The sequence below is a fragment of the Crocodylus siamensis genome, chromosome 9, assembly GCF_052110815.1.
Source record: "Crocodylus siamensis isolate JL-2025a chromosome 9, ASM5211081v1, whole genome shotgun sequence".
Lineage (NCBI taxonomy): Eukaryota > Metazoa > Chordata > Crocodylia > Crocodylidae > Crocodylus > Crocodylus siamensis.
In genome coordinates this window covers 59488453-59505202 of record NC_143403.1, presented here as the reverse complement: position 1 = coordinate 59505202, position 16750 = coordinate 59488453, and the positions used below count along the sequence as shown (strand labels likewise).

General features: G+C 42.0%; 1 protein-coding gene across 1 annotated transcript in view; it reads right to left on the bottom strand.

The window, feature by feature from the left end:
- MAPK1 (mitogen-activated protein kinase 1) overlaps positions 1 to 16019 on the bottom strand; it is a 55990-nt gene extending 39971 nt beyond the window's left edge. Inside the window, exon 1 of the mRNA XM_090062192.1 lies at positions 15694 to 16019. Coding sequence (XP_089918318.1) covers positions 15694 to 15836 — 143 coding nt within the window. The 5' untranslated portion in view covers positions 15837 to 16019. The remainder of the gene's footprint in view (positions 1 to 15693) is intronic.
- Between the last annotated feature and the right edge of the window lie 731 nt (positions 16020 to 16750).

The following is a 16750-nucleotide window of genomic DNA, read 5'->3' as shown; positions in this document are numbered from 1 at the left end:
GTAAGAAAGGCAAAATCAGTTAGCACAGGGAACTTCCATGCACACTACAGAACAACTAGAATCCTTGTTGGGAGCATCAGTAAGCAGACCAAAATCTCACTTAGTCAGCCCTAAGGGTGGTTTCTACACATCAACACTGTTCAATATCACTCCATATATACTTCCCTCTAGATCAGAAGTGCTCAACCTTCTGGGCCTGCAAACCAAGTAAGTGGGGCAGGACTCACCAGGATTGGGCCCTGGGGCCCAGCAGCACCCATTCCCACACCACCCCTTCCTGTCCCAATGTACCAGAATTGAGTTCCAAGGAGCTGGCACTGCCCCCCCCAGCCCTCCACACTAGGATTGGTCCCTAGGGGCTCAGAGCTGCCCCTCCCATTGAGATTGGTCCCCAGGGGCCTGGTACTGCCCCTCTAACCCCAGCGCTCCAGGATGGGCCTTGGGACTCAGCACGGTGCCTTCCCACCCTCCAACATGCCTGGACTGGGCCCCGGGGCCTGACACCATTCCCACCTGGCCCTGCACAATGTGATAAGGTGCACAATGCAGCACACAGGGCCCAGGGGTCCCCATGGGTCTGGAGGTTTGGTGGCAGGACAGCAATACCACCATTCTCCCACTGCCATATTTCGTGGCCAGTGGAGAGCCCCAAGGGCCAGATGATACAGGGCTGTGGGATGGATTTGTTCTATAGGCCAGGGGTTGAACACCCATGGCTCAAGACCATCACTAAGTCACAAGTTGGTGAAAAAAATATTACTAATCCAGAGACTAAGTCAACAGACAAGGCTGCAAATCCTAATAACTAAGGATCAGCATCTATAAGCATTACATTGACTTAAAATTTCAAATTTAGAATCCTTATGCAATCGCTCGCTTTTTCCATGAGGAAGCACGTTTGTTATCAACTGGCTATGTTTTCTCCAGATAATATTTACTAGGGGTGCACCAATAAAGATTTTTTGGCCCAATGCCAATCACCAATTAACAACAAGCTATATTGGTCCATATGCAGCCTGGCAGCTTGGAAAGCAGCATCTGGCTGCGGGACAGAGCCACAGCTTGTTCAGGGAGTGCAGGCAGATGACTTCTGCCACTGCATGCATCCCCAGGGAAGGCATGGGGGGCATGTGCCCCTGGATCTGTATGCGGGGTGGGGGTGGGCTGCCCACTGCGTGCTTGGGGCTGGGGCTGCACTGGGCTCTTCCCAGCAGGGACTGGGCCTGGGCTGTGATTGGGGCAGGCATCAGCTGTGCTGGGAGGGGGCTACAGCCACCTCAAAATTTGCCCTACTTCCCTTCCAGTGCCACCACCTGTCCCAAGCATGACCCCTGACCTTGAATCGCCCTTGCCCTGCGCGCAGACTCAGGAGGCATGTGCCCCCCATGCCTCCCCTGGGGTGAGCACCGAGGTGGGAACTGCCTGCCCCCCCCGCCCCCACACCTCCAGATGAGTTGCTCATGGCTCCATCCCACTCTAACTGGACACTACCTGACCCTACCCTTCCCCACTCCCTCCTTCACTGTGGGGGCCTCAATCTGCACCCCCATGCCTGCATGCCCCTTCCCCCCCACAGACTTACCAGTGGGATGCTCTCCAAGCTGCCAGGCTGCATTCCTGGCCCGTGCATGCATGCATGCAGCATTTATCGGTAACAGTAACTGGCTCATCAGCCAAAAAAACCTTATCGTCAATAATGTCAATTTTCCTTTCATCAGTGCCGATACAATATGGAGCAATGTACAGCAATATATAGCATCATGACCCTCGCAAGGATTTTGGGAGGCACAATCAGTATTCACAGTGCCAATCTATGCTTTGAGCTACCAATGTAATCTATAATTTTGGTAGTCACATTACATAGCAAAATGAGACAGTCCATTACTGTAAGGACCACAAATCCCCTTCCATTAATTATTTCTGCGTGTTGTTCACAGTTTCAACAAATCTAGTTAATAGCATTTTCAGCGCTTTCAAACCTTTTCTCTTCTATAGGTATTCAGCTTCATGAGAAGATATAAGCATACAGAGGTAGATATTATTAAATTGTAACGAGGATTTTAAATGTAAATGATTTTTGAAACCGTTTAACAATCTTCCTAATATACAAAAGATTTCCTTTACGCAAAATCAAGGTCTGGTTACTACGTTAAACCAAGACTTGCTTCCACCTTGCCAAATACCTTTATTAGGATCAGATAACACTACATTCCTTACTGTTAGGAATTTTCTGTGTTATGCTATTAAGTATTTTGTAAATAGCTAACTAAGCTTTACTGACATGAGTTAAAGGACATTTTAGGCACATAGGTAATTGATCCTAACTACAGAAGTTATAATATATATATATATTTTTTTTTAAAAATATACATCCTTTTACAATCTTACTTTCACTTCCTGGTTAAGAAATCCAGGTTAAGGACATCTCTCTGAAAACTGAACAAAGTATGTGCTGCTGTACATGGAAAACTGATAAAGTATCCCAATTACTAAACTTGGCCTCTAATACACAACCCATTCCTCAGGAAGTACCTCTTAAGGAGGAAAATCTTTTCTCCACAGGACGGGCCTACTGCCAGAACCTAAATCCTTCCACTACCAGCAGCTACGGCATGTTCACCCACCCACTTCTACTCCTTACATTTTTTTTATGGAGCAGAACTGAAACAAGTAAAAGCATGCTACAGCTGCCTAACAATGGTCTCAGCCCAGAGATTGGAAGACTGCTTCACACAACCACCCCCCCTTGCTCAAAAAACCTGGCCTCCTTAAGCCGGTCCTTTCTATGGACCACCTTCTGGCTCACCATCAAGAATCCTTCACAGTGCTTGAGGTGCAATATCCACCCCAGGTATTTTTCCAGGTTGATAACTGTAAACTCAGGGTACCTGCAAACATTGGGAAGAAAAAGACAATAAAAACTACCCAGCGCTTTACTTTAAACTCAGCATGTCCCCACGCCAAGCCCCATACATGCTCTAAAGGAGAAAGCACCTTAGTTGGAGCCAGCTCACCCAACATCTGTATAGATCAGGTGCTTTAGTGGGGTTTTTCCTAGTACTTTTAGCCAAAAGCTAATTGAATCAGCTTTAGCCAAAAGCACCAAAAAACCCTGCTGAAGCACCCAATTTATACAGACATGGTCCCTTCCAGCCCCTAACAACTATGAAACTATGAAGTAACATGCTGCTTCTTCCTGTAAAGCACCTTTTTTCCCCTCTCTCCACGTCTGCAAGCAGCCTTACATATAAAATCCTTACAGCTATATGTGACACACATTTTAAATGTAATACTAAATAAAAGGCTGATTGGGAGTTCAGAATTGGATCTGTTTCTATCTGTAGCCTGGTGTTACCTTGGCAACAAAAATCCAAGGGCAGATCCAGGGATAAGCATGTCAATACAGAACGAGAACAGCACAGCTAACAACCAGAACAGGGAAAAGCAAAATCATTCCAGGAAGAAGGTAGAAATTGATCTATACATTCATCCTTTTTATTCATTCTCCATTTCTATGGTATGCTGACATGTATGTCAAGCTTTACTGCAAATAAGCTTGTTACTATTTCTCTTGTCAGCAAAATATTAACACTGTGTACTTACTACCTAAAGGTACCCATACAGACAAGTTGCATACATTTCCTATAACTATTTATTCAACATTTTGTTTTATTTAATGACTTTGTCAACCTTTTAGGCTTATTTAAAGTATTTTGTTTTCCAGCATTAGTTGACTGAATTGCAGAAAAAATAAAATTTATTTTTCTAATGGTATGTACTAACACTGTCCAATTTCAAGTATTGGAATATTTCTTTTACTGTTTTTGTCCTTTTCCAAATTCTAGTAAGATTTCATTTTCACATCACTGAATGAGCTTTTTTTCTTTTTAGTCTACAACATTAGATATCTACTGCTAATAAACATGCAGAAATCTTTGTTTCTTCCTATCTATTCATCTCATTCTTAAAGATAAAACAAAAAATAATTGTTTAAACTTTTATTAGCATCACTATGTGAAGAATATTTGCTTCTGGAAATGTATAGATATTTGGATTTAAGTTTTATTTCTCCCATTAAAAATGGACTAATTTTAGGCCGTACCAGCCACATATCGTTATTTTAAGTTTTTAAACTGCAAATTTACTGACAGCTAATAAGCTGCTTCCTAAACTCTATTTAAAAACTTTGGAATTAAAGTATTGTAGTTTTGCACTCAGACACTTCATCATGCTCAGCTATATAGCCAATATTCATCTTGGCTGTTGTTTCTGTACATTTACCTTAAAAAACTTAAAGATCCAACCTACACTGAAAACTGCTTTCAAAACACATCAGCTTCAAAAGAAACAGAAGTATACATGTCAAGTCAGCAAAAACCCCAAAACAATTATTGCCATAACTAATATTTCAAATGTATTATAAAAATAAATTAATTTCCTCTCCCTTTAAAAAAATAAAAAAATAAAGCTGTGGGACATAAGAGGGAAGAAATAATCTTTCAGATAGTAGCATGGAAATAATTGCCCAATTCCCACTAATTAGTGAAAAAAGTTCAAGACTTAACAGGTATACATTTCTAGTATCTCCCTTACTCAGAAAACAAGCACTTTATTATTTCACAAATAAAGTTTGGGCCTTAAAGCTAAAATCAGGCACTCTGAGCTCACTGGCTTCAACAGAGCAACAGGTGCCAGGCACTTGGGAAAGAACAGGCTGTATTTCTTCATTGTACTTGCACAATTACAACCGACAAGAAGATAATAGCCATTACACTGGTCTTGTATCAAATCATAGTTCTTGCTGCAGAATATTTTGTATGAGCACCGGACATTTTTGCAGAGCAAGAACATCAAAACTGATGTGTTCTTTCAAGTAGGATAAACAAAAATAAGAATGCCCTAGCGCTTAATCTTTTTTTTGGCCAGCACACCATATGGGCAGTGCCTGATAACTCAGTAGAACAGATTCAGCAGGGCCTCATTTAGCTGCACAGAGTAACAGGGATGAAAGGTGGGGCAGCCCAGATCCAGCTGCACCACTGGTGATGCATAGGGGTGCATGTGGGTGCACATGCACCCCAAGTGTGGTGGTGCACCCCCTGCAGGCAGTCACCATTTGCTACCTCCCGTGCCCCCTCGCTGACAGCACCACTGGTGATCCACGACTGTCGCTGGCCGCTACTGCCAGTGGTGTTTGTGGGTCCCCCCCCGCCACACACACACACACAGTGCTGCAGCTACCTGGCTCTGATCTGGCCATGTGGACAGAGGGTTGTAGCCCAGCTCTGCCCTTTCCCATGGGGCTTGGGATTTCAGCAATGAGGAGGGGTGGCATTACTGCCACTGCTCCCCACTGCCAAATTGCTCAACTGGTGGGCCAGTTTCCAAGCCTCCCTGGGCCAGAGATTGAGCACCCTTAACTAATCATGTAGTATTAAGACATTTTCTGTCTTGCTCCATCCTTAAACTGTTACCTGTGCAAGCCATGAACACCAGTTAGTATATGGAAGAGGCCTGCTCTAGTACTGGTATTCTGAAAAAGTATAAGCTTGAAGCTCTAGTTATTCCAACTATGTAAATGTTATACACCTTTGGGAACCATACATGTACCATATAACTTGATATTTTACCCAGGGGGATAAAAGATCAGAAATTCACTAAAACTAAATCATCTCTTGGTATATATTGCAGCTTCTCCCTCCAATATCCTCCCCGCAGGTTACTAGACCATCATAGTATAGATAAACTGGACTTCTCGATGCTTGGGAAACATGTACAACTAAAAGAATAGTAGAGTTCTTGAAAATTATCTTATCTTATAATTGGATGCTTCATACAAAGTTCAAGGCCCATATATTTAACGAGCAAGATAGATATTGATTCAGTCTCTAAAATGAGAATGCATTTTACTTGAAAGTAAACTTACTGCCCCAGTGCCATGAAACATGAGATTTTCTATCGTGTAGCAATAGCTTTCTGCACTGAGCCAGCAGAAAGTGGAATGTGCATTCCATGAGTCTTTGTACATGCATCTATTTACATATCTGTTCAATTCTGCTTTACTGCACGTACAAAGTACCATGAACAACTTGAAGTAGTAAGTATTTGCATTTTAAATAAGACAAAGATTTACTTTAGCTTACTCATCCTGCAAAGGGCCAATTTCTCTCAATGCATCACTGAATGTAGCTCTACCCTAGAGCTGTCTTTTTGTACCCACTAATCACTCTTAGCATTAACACAAGGAGCCCTGACAGCTAGGACAAGAATCTAGGACTTCTCCTTCCCAATTAAGTGCCACAGTCAGTAGGCTACAGAAGCTCCCTCACTTATTTGGAGGACCCTTCATGCATTTGATATTAGACCAATGGTACTCAAGCTTCCTTAGATTGGTACCCCTCACCAGCTTTTAGCTTTTATTCATTTTTTCCCCTCTGTGGAAAAATAGCAGAGCAATTTTTATGTCGCAACAAACTCAAAAATCAAAACAGGTCAGAATGTTTTTGACACTCTGGATTCGTATTTTAAATCTCTTGGTTTATTTTGTGAATTGTGCATAAGTGTTTGCATACTTAACAGTGCTAATATTGCATGTCACCCTTAAAAGGACCTCATGTTACCACTAAGTGCTGTGACATGCTGGTTGAGAATCACTGCATTAAACAGTCATCAATTAAAATGGAAGCAATCCTGGCAGCAGAGAAAGAAAGAAAGAAAAAAAAAAAAAAAGGAGATAGGTTCCTTCTTCCTAGTAACCACCATGTTACATAGGCATACAATCTCTTGCTTGTTCTTTCTGGCCCAATCTTGTACCTTTGGCTGCTCAGTAGCCTTTATTTTGCTTTTCTTTCTTAGGCATTTTTTAATCTAAGACCTTACACATCATGAATACCTAATTTCTTTTTAGTTTCTGGTGTGGCTTTACATTGTGTCAATCAGTTATTCCTTATGTACTTTTAATTGACTTTTATTAATCCTAATAAATTATGAAAGCAAGTTTTCTAGTACAAAAATTACCTTGTTATAGTCCATCACATCCCACTCCAAGCAATACATGAATAATATTAACCCATTAACCAGGGGCAGAAGGAAAAAAAAAAAGAAATCAGTACTTGTCTAGTTCCTCAGATCTTGTCTTGCAAATAGTATATTTATACTTTATCAAAAGTACTGAGACTAAATATGGTAGCTTAATTTTTTTAATCTCTCTCTTAGAAAAGACTCAACTAAAAAAACGAGATTCTGAAACCATCTCCAATAATACCTCATTACTGTTACCAGAAAAGGGTAACTCTTCTCAATACCATGTTAAGACCAATGCAAAGCTCTCAAAAACTTAATGTCTTAATATTATTTTCTCTGCTTTACCTTTAGCTATTTACCACTAAAACTCTATCTTAACATTTCACTTATTTTGTCTGCAGTATTTTGCATTCCTTTCAATTTATTTCACTAGGCCTTAAATTTTCTGAACAGTCTCCAATTTGAGTAATCTCCTGAACTTTGCTATTTAGTTATATTGGTTTATTCCTTGCTTTCCTGCTTCTCCTTGTTTAGAATATTTTAAATTTCTTTATTTTTGTTTCCACATTATTTTGAACAAGTCCTCTTTCTCCTAAGTTTGATACTTGTTTTTGTCTTTCATTGAAAGCTTGAAGTATCTATACCTGCAGAATTTCAAAAACCAAAAAGCTGGTGGTTTTGGTCCTTATAGTCATGAAGATAATTTCTTAAATAAGGTACTGAATTCCTCAGTTCTCTCTCACTCCTTTGGCTCTTTTGCTTCTCTGAACTTTGACAAGCAGTAGCAAAGTTAATAAGATACCAGTCAGTTTCATAACTATTATTATTGTAAACCCTTGGGAAAAAAACAATGAGCACTGGCAAAGGCAGTCTATGAAGGTATGCACAGAGCTATAGCAAAAGTGTTCTTTACTTTTTCTATCCCCATACCCATCCATCTTTTCTATCTTCAGCCAGTAGATTTTTATATTTCTTTTTGTGTCTACCATTTTCAGGAACAACTCTGACATCCCTGTGAAACAGCACTACACAGCTTGTTAGTTTCAAAGGGAGCTTTATAAAGAGGATGCGTGTAAGATTATGTTTGCTTTAATTCTCTAACTGAATTATACATTCAAAACCAAATAACTAACTGTAGTATCTTTATTATTCCACATAGTCTTTTTTAAATGTTCCATATTCACTTCTCACTATAATAGGAAGCTACAGTACACTTTAAGGAAAAGTACAGATATGCACTATGTTATAAATTTCATTTAATATTCTGAAATACAAGAGCCCTTAGGCTCTCTCCATCTCCATTATAACCAGAGAGATCAAGAGTTCAAACATCAACACCATCTAAGCAGTCTGTCAGACTAGCATGGCCAAGGACACTAGTCATTTCTATTGAATTAGCTGCGACAGAACTGCCACTTCTCTCATATGCAAAACCAAGATTACCTACACACTTCAAATAGTGTCACACTGTCTGCCAAACACTATTTCAAAAATGTCTTTTACTGTTGCTGTACACAGATTTCACGCACGTCATCTTAGAGTAGATTCCCACTCCCACTCCCCATCTTCTTCTTTCCCCCCTCCTCACCTAAAACTATCAGATACAACAATATATTTTAACTCAGTCAAACAGTATATACTAAGTTATTTGATTTGCCTAGTACATTACCACAAAACACACATTTAAGAGACAGGCTGGCCATACTGTCCAACATTAAATGATATTTCACTATTGTAAAGGCATCAGGTGTACAGGAACAAAATCTAAGATTTAAATAATATTTCACTTTGTTTCATGGGCTATCAAATTCCAAAGACATGCAAGCATACAGCTGGGTTAATTCACTGAAGTTGTCTGGTGGACTGGCAATTTGTAGTGCTCAAAACTACTTCCTAGAGCTTAATTCAGGATACAACATCATTACCCAACATAAAGGAAATGACTAGCTTTCCAACTAAGCAGAATGCAAGGTAAAGCAGTGACAGCTGTTAATTTAGAGAAAAAGGAAAACTGGGAGATGAACTAATTACATATTATAAACTGTAAGTCTAATTGCAAGTTGCCAATACTGAAAATAAATGCACAAAAAGGTTAAATGACTTTTACCATGTCACACAAATTTTACCTTGCATTTTAATCACTTTACCACAAAGTATTTTTTTTATATTTTGAGAAAAATCCAAACTATTTACTTCAATATTTTAAAGGGTCCTGAAAAGGCATTTGCCAACCCCCACCCTTTTTTTTCCCCCCCCATAGCTCTAGGTACTATTAAATAACTCTTATCATTTGCTTATATATAAAATGAAGTTCATTGTAAACCAAAAATATCATCATGGAAATATTCAATTAAAATTTGGTACAAGAGAATTTCTATAATAGGTCTTCCTACAAAATCCATCCATCACTGAAGTGCAAAGAGCTCCAAAGAACACAGAAACTGCTTTGTATTCCTGCCTCTCAACTGACGTGTGACTAACTGAGATGCCAAAATAATCTCCTATATGTGCAAAGCCATCAGTGAGTGCTCTGACCATTAGAAGCTTTCTCCCTCCTCAGTGTGATTAACCAGGGGCTGAGACAGAAATGAAATGGGAGAAGACTGAAATGTGATTAGCTGAAACAAAAACATTCCTCTGTGTTTATGCTACAGCTGTGAAGAACATGAAATCATGTTCTACCATGTCACCCAAAGGCACACAACCATGGGAATTATCCCAAGTGATGAGTAGCTTGATTAACTTCAGATTGCCTTGATTAAGTTTAAAATCCATTATAAAAAAAAGCTTTTAGCATCTGAAAACAAGATCAACTGCTTTAAAAGACAGCCTCTGTACATTCAGAGGTTGTGTGAAAGCAAAGGAAAAATAGCCAACTTTTGTAACCGAGTTTCTTCCAGTTTCACAACTGGGACATGTCATAAGTATGGAAACCCACCTAGACAGCTGAATGAAAGCTATAGCCCGTCAAACCAGCAAGAGCCAGTAAGAAGTGTCCAAAAATCATTACTGCCAGAGATAATTAAGGCTTTTATACATGCCCCAACCATTTTGCCCTCTTTCCTTCCTCCAGGAAAACCAAGATTCAAGAATCAATCTGGCCTGTACTAAGCCAACTATTCTTTAATACTAGGAAAACTCTAAACTCCGCTTGCTGGAAAGAATTCCTGAGAAGGTGTGGCACACCAAAACTGACATCTAAACCTTTCAGGTTTATACATCTTAGGCAGGTCCCAGACCTGGTCATGGCAAAGAAATATTACCAAGTCTCATGTAGGAATTAGTCCTCTTTATCAGAAAATCTAATAGGACCTGCAATCTTTCATGGATGGTATTTTCAGATGTGGTCATACAATATGGGACTTGTGATTCATTAATGCTGCTGAGAATCCCACTCAAAACTATTACATATATGTGTGACCAATGACTACTACAAAATCAAAAAGGAGTAGACAGAAAAAGCTTTAAAGTTGTTCCATTCATTCATTCCAGGAAAAATCAACTATAGGGTCTACAAATGGACCCTGACAAGCCACAGTTAACTAGAAATATTAAATAAATACCTGCTAAGAAATGTTACTCTTTACTTCAAGATGCTAACTCACCATATTATGTTCTATAATCATCATGCCAAGGCCAGACTACTGCAATGAACCTTTCAGTACCTAAGGCTAGTCCTCAAAACAACACAGAAGCTTCAGTTAGCGTAGTACATGACTAGATGGAAGCCACAACAATATGGGACTCATTTATGACGACTGCCTTTCCTGCAACTCAGGTGAAAGAGAGGATCTAAACACAAAGCATTCTGTATAGAAAGCCCTTGACCCTCGCAATGAATTTCAGCAAAGAGACAACCAAGCCTGAATCTAAACTGTATTAAAAACAAGTCATTAGAGGCATATTTGTTTCCTCCCCCCCCCAAAATGCTAATCAGCCCACTGGGAAAGTTTCCCCATACTAAACAAAACACGTATTGTGTGGGAACTGAAAGGGGCGGGAGGGGTTGAGAATTATAAACTCTTAAACAATTTCTTTAAAAAGAAATGTTGCATCTGAGATGCAAACACCAATCAAACAATGGCATTCAGAAATGTTATACAGAATACACAAGAGACACATAATTCCTATGTTTTAAGATCCATCTATAGTATGCATGATTAGCACAAATTCTGATTTTTCTGTTTAAAAATCCCAAATTTTCTGATAAAGCTGTGGGATGTGAGAGGGAAGAAAATTCTCTTTCAGATAGCAGCATGGAACAATTGCCCAATTCCTATTAATTCAGCAAAAAAGTTTAAGACTTAGTAGGTACCCATTTCTAGTAGTTTACTTGTTCAGGAAGCAAGCATGTTATTATTTCACAAATAAATTTTGGGCCTAATTTTTAAAGCTAATCAGGCAGTCTGAGCCCATTGGCTTCAACAGAGCAACAGGTGCCAGGCACTTGGGAACAAACAGGCTGTATTTTTGCACTGTACCTGCACAATTACAACAGACAAGATGATAACAACCATTACACACTGATTTTAAAAAGGAGAAACTCCAAGTTTTTCTGCAGCAAACTGAAAACCTGGATTCTTGATGATAAGCACAGTCTTTGCACAATCACTTTTCAGTTCTAGTCATATCACCACTACCAAAGATGTAAATTAAATGCATACCTTAAAGTTGCTATATGAAGCTCAAGTGTAAGAAAATCGTCACAAATCACAAGATGTACATAATTCAAGAATATAAGGAAAGAGAATTGCCTGTCAATAGCAACCATAAAATTTACAAGAAGCCTTACACTGAAATGAATTAAAAAACAAAGCATATCAAAAGAACTTAAAGAAGCATTAAAATCATCAGTTTTGGTTCCCATGGTTCTAGAAAAGTGGCCTGGGCTTTGGAAAAATGCAGGAATTGGAACCAAAGGGTGATGATCCATACCTTTCAAGGAGCTCTCTCTTGGCCAAAGCCTCACCTTGCCAGGAGGCAAGTACTACAAAGAGGAGATTACCAAAAGGTAGAGGATAAAGACAAATGAGGGGCATCGTAGCAGAGCAAAAACTGAATTCTCAATTTCTCATTCTCAAAAAAGACACAGAAGATAGAAAGATGGGAGACACACAACCTGCAAATTCCATACTGCTGCTTTTTTTGTATCTTTTGACTAATATTTTGACTATGTTTTCTTTCTGGTCTACGTAAAACAGCAAAAGCATTCCTATGCAGGAGTTTCATGTTTTATGCAACATCTGGAAACAACCACTATCACAAACCTGATGATGTCTGTAGCTACTGTTCTAAACAAATAGCAACACAACTATCTTTGATTAAAAAAAAAACCCCATGGAATATTACTCGCTGGGAGGTTCCATACTGATTCCATATTTAAGCTGTCCAATATAAACTACTCTTTACTACTTCTCATGTGTACTACCATTCATTCAAGTTTGCACAGAACTATATTATGTTTTCTGCTCTAAATAGAAGTCTTGTTTCTCCATATTCTTTAGCTGAGCAGCTCAGAAGAGCATGCGGCTACATTAATAGCATTATGAACATTTACTAATACAATCTTTTCAGATGTTTAAGTACTTCTACTCACGTATTTCACTTTTCTTAACATAAAGACTTCGCTTTTCAAGCCATCCCCACTGTGGGACCTCAAAACTACAAGAGAGGTACAGGAGTCATTACTACTGTCCTAATTCTACTAGGTATTCCCTCGTATAAGCAAAGGTTCAGCCAGAAAAACTGCAAGTGGTTTCAGCTACCTTTGTACCATGCAAGCATAAATAGGTCTGGAAATCTACCTCCAAACCCACTGACTAAAGTACCCTTACCTATTTGAAACATTCTGGTCTACAGGCAAGACAAACATTACAGACACCACCTTTTGTAAAAGAGAGCTCTGCATTTTCACAAAAACATCAGTGTAATCAATTTTCCTACTTTTCCCCTTTTTGAGGAAATACTTATTTTAGGAAGTGGCTTCTTCATTAACTTTCCAGTTTTAAATCAGTTTATGAATAGGCTTTTCAAGAGGAACAATAGGTATATTAAAATTTAACCGGACAGTTCGTCATAACTTCTCCCATAAGGTTAATTCTGATGGAGCAGCAGGAAGCAGAGTAGCCTAAAATCAAAACTGCCATTAAGTCATGTCACATCAAAAACAGCTATGCTGTAAAGATTTAACTAGCCTATTTTAACCTTTATACTGTAGCTAAACAATGTTATCAATGACTCAAAAGACACAGCGGGGAACCTGAGATAGGTACAAGATCTGATCATTTAGTCCACAGTTGCATTCACTTATGGGTTTTTTTAAATATGTATTATATCTGTTGTTGCTCCAATACTCCATGTGCACAGAAATTCTGATGGGGAACAATGGGTTAAAAGGCAAAGTAAAAAACCCACAACACTGATATTAACTATCCCTTTCCAAAAAATGAATATTATTTCAAACATTCAGTTAAATGACTAACCCAGACAAAAAAAAGTTAAGATGAAGAGCATATCTAGAAAGAGGGGAAAAAAAACAGATAAAACAGTATGTATGTTAGACTGAATGCAGTAGTTAGTTATATATATTCTTATTTGTTGGGACATATCTCAAGCAATTTCAAATTTCAATCCTGGAAATTAATTAGGGTTTTAGTTAACTCTCGCATTTCGTTTGTTTGCACCATGTTTTTTCTTTCATAATTGTCTTTATTACGTAAAAGGATTGAAAACAAACAGCAAGAAAAGAAAAAGTAATTATGAAGTGGCTAACCCCTGTCAACAGACCATTTCAGGAGGGGCAGAGCCTGGAGTGCTGTCCTAGAAACAAGGACATATCCTAATCTCTCACAACACATCATTTAAGTGGGAATGCAACACAAGACAGAATCTGATCTCTAGAGTCAAGGCACAGAATGCAGGTGGCAAAAGAAATCTAGCCTGAGAAGGCTACAAAGGTTGAGTGTAAAGGACCCCTGCCTTAATCTTTTCTAATGCTAACCCGCAAAACAAGACATAATTTTAAGTCTTTATTTGCTCTAATATTGAAAAAGCACACCCTGAGTGCCATGTAGTGCTCTAGTAATTTTATTTTTACTCTGCTTCTACTCAAAACGTGGACTGTGGACAACTGAGATAAAGGCAGGCATTTGACTACCTAAGGGTTTCCGTATTAAAGACAACTTGAATGGAAGAACAGTCAAGCAAATGGCTTATTTGGTCTGTATTTTCTGTTATACCCTGGAGAGTTGTAAGAGTCAAAATTACTTGACATTTCCACACTAAGAAACCACACAGCGCAATATACAGATAACTGCAATTGCCAGATTTAATATATTAAGTTGGACTTTCTTGACTGGAAAAGCCACAACTCTTCATTAAAAAATAGATAAATCTACTTGCAATACAATAGAAAACTCCCCCTTAAATTGAAAAGGCCTCTGCAGCTCTGAACTGCGGGAACTGCACATGCAGCTTTGCCAGCAAAGCAAACCATGACACATCTAGCATCAATCTGTACAACCAGTAACTTCTGTAACTGGAAAGTAAATCTTATTTAAATACATAGTAGCTTATGTCTTATGTGCTACCAAAATACTGCAGTTGCTATGGCACCCCACTAGGACATGTGCAATCCAATGCTTTCCTACTCAAGTACACAACACAAACTGACAGACTTTGTTCCACGTCCTCTCACACTTGAGACTGTACCAAAGAATAGCAATTAAATAAAAACCACAATGCTCCCTAGAGCACTTGCTTTAAATTATGAAGCCCAGAAGGAAGATACACCCTGCACACATACCACCCCATACTACCCAACACCCCCTGCTTTAGAGCCACCAGAATTAGTATTCTTAACTTAACAGAGACAATCTAACATCCACTTACAGAAAACATAAACAAGCTGCACATTTTTATTTATTTTTTAATTACGGTATAACCTCAGATTCCTAGGATTGATGGAAGAGCTGAACATCTGGAAAAATGTGCAACCCCTTCACACAGCAGAGACCAGAAAGGCAGGGGCATTTTCCCTACTTCTGCCCATTAACCAAAGGCTGCTCATTTGCCTTATCAAAAAAAAAAGGATGCAACTGCCAGAGGGCTGCATCCTTCCTGACACTTCTTGCAGCTTTTCAGTAGCCAAATATATCCTATCCGCGGTGAAGATAAACGGCTCCTGTGACACCCCCCCACCCCTGCCCTCCTCCTTCCAAAATAAGCGGGACGATGCACAGAAGTATCCTCCCGGCCTTGTTTTCAAACACAAATGCATGAACGTGCCTTCTCGGGTGCTTCGGGCCGACGTGTACCGGGGACACCCGCACTAGCGCAGCAGAAAGGCACCAAAACAGGCTAACCAGAGCCCCGAGCCGTGGCAGCCTCGAGGGAGGGAGCAACCCCGGCCGAGGCCTGCTCTGCCCGGCGGACTCAGCCCTGCAAGGGGCAGAGGCCCGCGGAGCGGACCGTGGAGCCCCCCGGGGAGGCGAGGCCGCCTAGCGCGGCCCGGGCTCCGCAGGCCCCAGGTTACTCCCGCAGCTGCCAGGGCCGAGCCCCAGCCCGGCCGAGCCGCGGGGACCTCGCACCTGCGCCCGGGGAGGGGAGCACGGAGCAGGTTTGGGCGCGCCCCGTCCTGATGGGAGACACGGCCGGGCCGGGAACACGCACCAGACCATGCCGTAGGCGCCCTCGCCGATGTAGGAGAGGTTGGTGTAGCGCGGCCCCACGTCGAAGGCCTGCCCGCGCACCATCTCGGGGCCGCCCGCGTTGGCGGCGCCGCCCGCGGCCGCGGCCCCCGACACCGCCGCCATGTTGTCCGCGCCGGCAGCCGCTGCGGCGACCGGAGCGCTGCTGCCGCGGTAGCCGGCACTGCCCGGGCGGCTCGTGGCCTCCGAGGGACCAGACCTAACCCGACTCAACCCGGCTCGCCGCCGCCGCCGCCGCTGTGAGAAGCCGAGGGCGCGCGCACGGGCGGGGGCGGGGGGCGGGGCCGGGGGCGCGCGCGGAGGGGGGCGGGGCCGAGGGCACTGCGGTAACTTCACAGCCGCAGCGGCGGGTGGGTCACGTGACGGGCGGGGCAGGGTCACGTGGCCGGGCGGGGGCGTGGCCTCGCCTGCCCTGCGCGTGTCCCGGACGCTCCGCCTTCGCCTCCCCTCCCCCCCAGCGGCCAGAACGCGGGCGCGGGACCCCCGCGGAGGGGTTGTGTCTGGTCTGCGGGGGGTGCCCTGGCTTCTGGCGTGATCCTGCGGGGCAGCGCGTGTCCCGACTCGCTTCCTAGGGGCCCGAGGGGTGACAGCTCCTAGCTGCTGCCTGGGCACCCTGGTCTGTCCACTCTGCTCCTGCGGGCAGGGTGCGCGGCTGGGGCCAGGCTCACGGGGTGGTGGTAGTGCGGGGCTGGGGCCCACGTTGGGGCCACGATCGGGGGGCAGACTGTGGGGTAGGCGGCGGGGTGCTGATCCAGCCCGGGACAGCTCACTTGAGTCCCGAAGTGGCCCTCGGGCTGCAATACTTGCCCACCCGTGAACCGCAGGCTCATGTCCCCCTTACTGAGGCACACAACGAACACGGCAGGAGGGGAGAAGGTGTTGTCCTGTGTTTAATGCGCCCGCCTGGGACCCAGAGACCTGGGGCGTGTTCCTGACCCTTCTGCCAACTCGCTGTATAATTCAGGGCAAGGTTTTGAGAACAGAAGAATCCTGCATTTGTGAGTGGAGATCAGATTAGA